General features: G+C 56.6%; 1 protein-coding gene across 1 annotated transcript; it reads left to right on the top strand.

Moving 5' to 3' along the window:
* The first annotated feature begins 530 nt into the window (after positions 1 to 530).
* Positions 531 to 1,086, top strand: LOC115261266 (histone H2B). The gene has a single exon (XM_062844051.1). It carries the CDS (start codon positions 684 to 686, stop codon positions 1,068 to 1,070), a length of 387 nt encoding a protein of 128 aa, XP_062700035.1. The 5' UTR covers positions 531 to 683; the 3' UTR covers positions 1,071 to 1,086.
* Positions 1,087 to 1,469: the final 383 nt, after the last annotated feature.

The raw sequence follows: 1,469 nt of genomic DNA, 5'->3' as shown, positions 1-1,469 counted from the left end.
TTTTGATGTTGGGTCGACACGCGAGGACGCGAGCGGAATGCTGCCCAGCCTATGCCGTCGTCTTCTTCTCGGTCTTCTTGGGCAGCAGAACGGCCTGGATGTTCGGCAGGACACCGCCCTGGGCGATGGTCACGCCGGACAGCAGTTTGTTCAGCTCTTCGTCGTTGCGGATGGCCAACTGCAGATGACGGGGGATGATTCTGGTTTTCTTGTTGTCACGGGCAGCGTTTCCCGCCAACTCGAGCACCTCCGCAGCCAGATACTCCATGACGGCCGCCAGGTAGACTGGGGCCCCGGCACCGACCCGCTCGGCATAGTTGCCCTTCCGGAGCAGGCGGTGGATGCGACCGACCGGGAACTGCAATCCAGCACGGCTGGAACGGGACTTTGCCTTCACCCTCGCTTTGCCTCCTTTGCCACGGCCAGACATTGTGTGCGTGCGTGCGTGCGTGTATCTGCCTCTATACTGATGGCAGGGCCGACGGTGTCGAGCGCTTTTGTACTGGCGTAACGCTGCGCTGCACCAATACTGGGACGGCACGAACGAGACGGACTGGTACGACGTGCGAGCCAAAGGGGCGGAGCTTCGCTTGCTATTCGATCGGCACAAAAGCGGAGCCCCTGCCGGCTGGTAGGCATCACTTTGCCCGCGTATCCCAGCCGAAGCAATCGAAGCTCGAAACATGGCACCACCGAAAGCAAGCGGAAAGGCCACCAAGAAGTCGCCCGCCGCCGGCAAGGCCCAGAAGAACATCGTCAAGGGCGAAAAGAAGAAGAAGAAGCCACGCCGAAAGGAAAGCTACGCTATCTACATCTACAAGGTGCTGAAACAAGTCCACCCGGACACCGGTGTCTCGTCGAAGGCTATGAGCATCATGAACAGCTTCGTCAACGACATCTTCGAACGGATCGCCGCCGAAGCCTCCCGGTTGGCGCACTACAACAAGCGGTCGACGATCACCTCCCGGGAAATTCAAACCGCCGTCCGGTTGCTGCTCCCCGGCGAGTTGGCCAAGCATGCCGTTTCCGAGGGGACCAAGGCCGTCACCAAGTACACAAGCTCGAAGTAGACGAGACATCGATCCCCGCACCGCGAAAAAGGCCCTTTTCAGGGCCACTGCAACCCTCCCGCGTAAGAGTTGATTCCGAAATATAGTTCCAATAAGTGGGGGCAAACTTTCCCATCTTTCGTTACTAGCTGGCTGATGTGTTACTTTCCAAATTAGTATACTTCTTCTGTTAGCAGTTCGGAAGTATACACTATAGCACTTTTAGTTGTTGCTCGCTCCGTCAGTACAGCTCGGTTATCTAATGAAACTGCTACTTCTCGTTATGATTTCACACGTTTCCGAATACTAGGCAGATTATTCTGGGGCTGTTTCTACGCTCGATTTCCAGCAAAAGGCATTGGGCGCGGTTTGAACTGTAAGCTTTTGCAGGTTAGTCCCGGACAGTGCTCGCTCTGCCAG

Source organism: Aedes albopictus, unplaced genomic scaffold (assembly GCF_035046485.1).
Source record: "Aedes albopictus strain Foshan unplaced genomic scaffold, AalbF5 HiC_scaffold_791, whole genome shotgun sequence".
NCBI lineage: Eukaryota > Metazoa > Arthropoda > Insecta > Diptera > Culicidae > Aedes > Aedes albopictus.
Note: the sequence above shows the minus strand (reverse complement) of the source record. Positions and strands in the feature narration are given on the sequence as shown.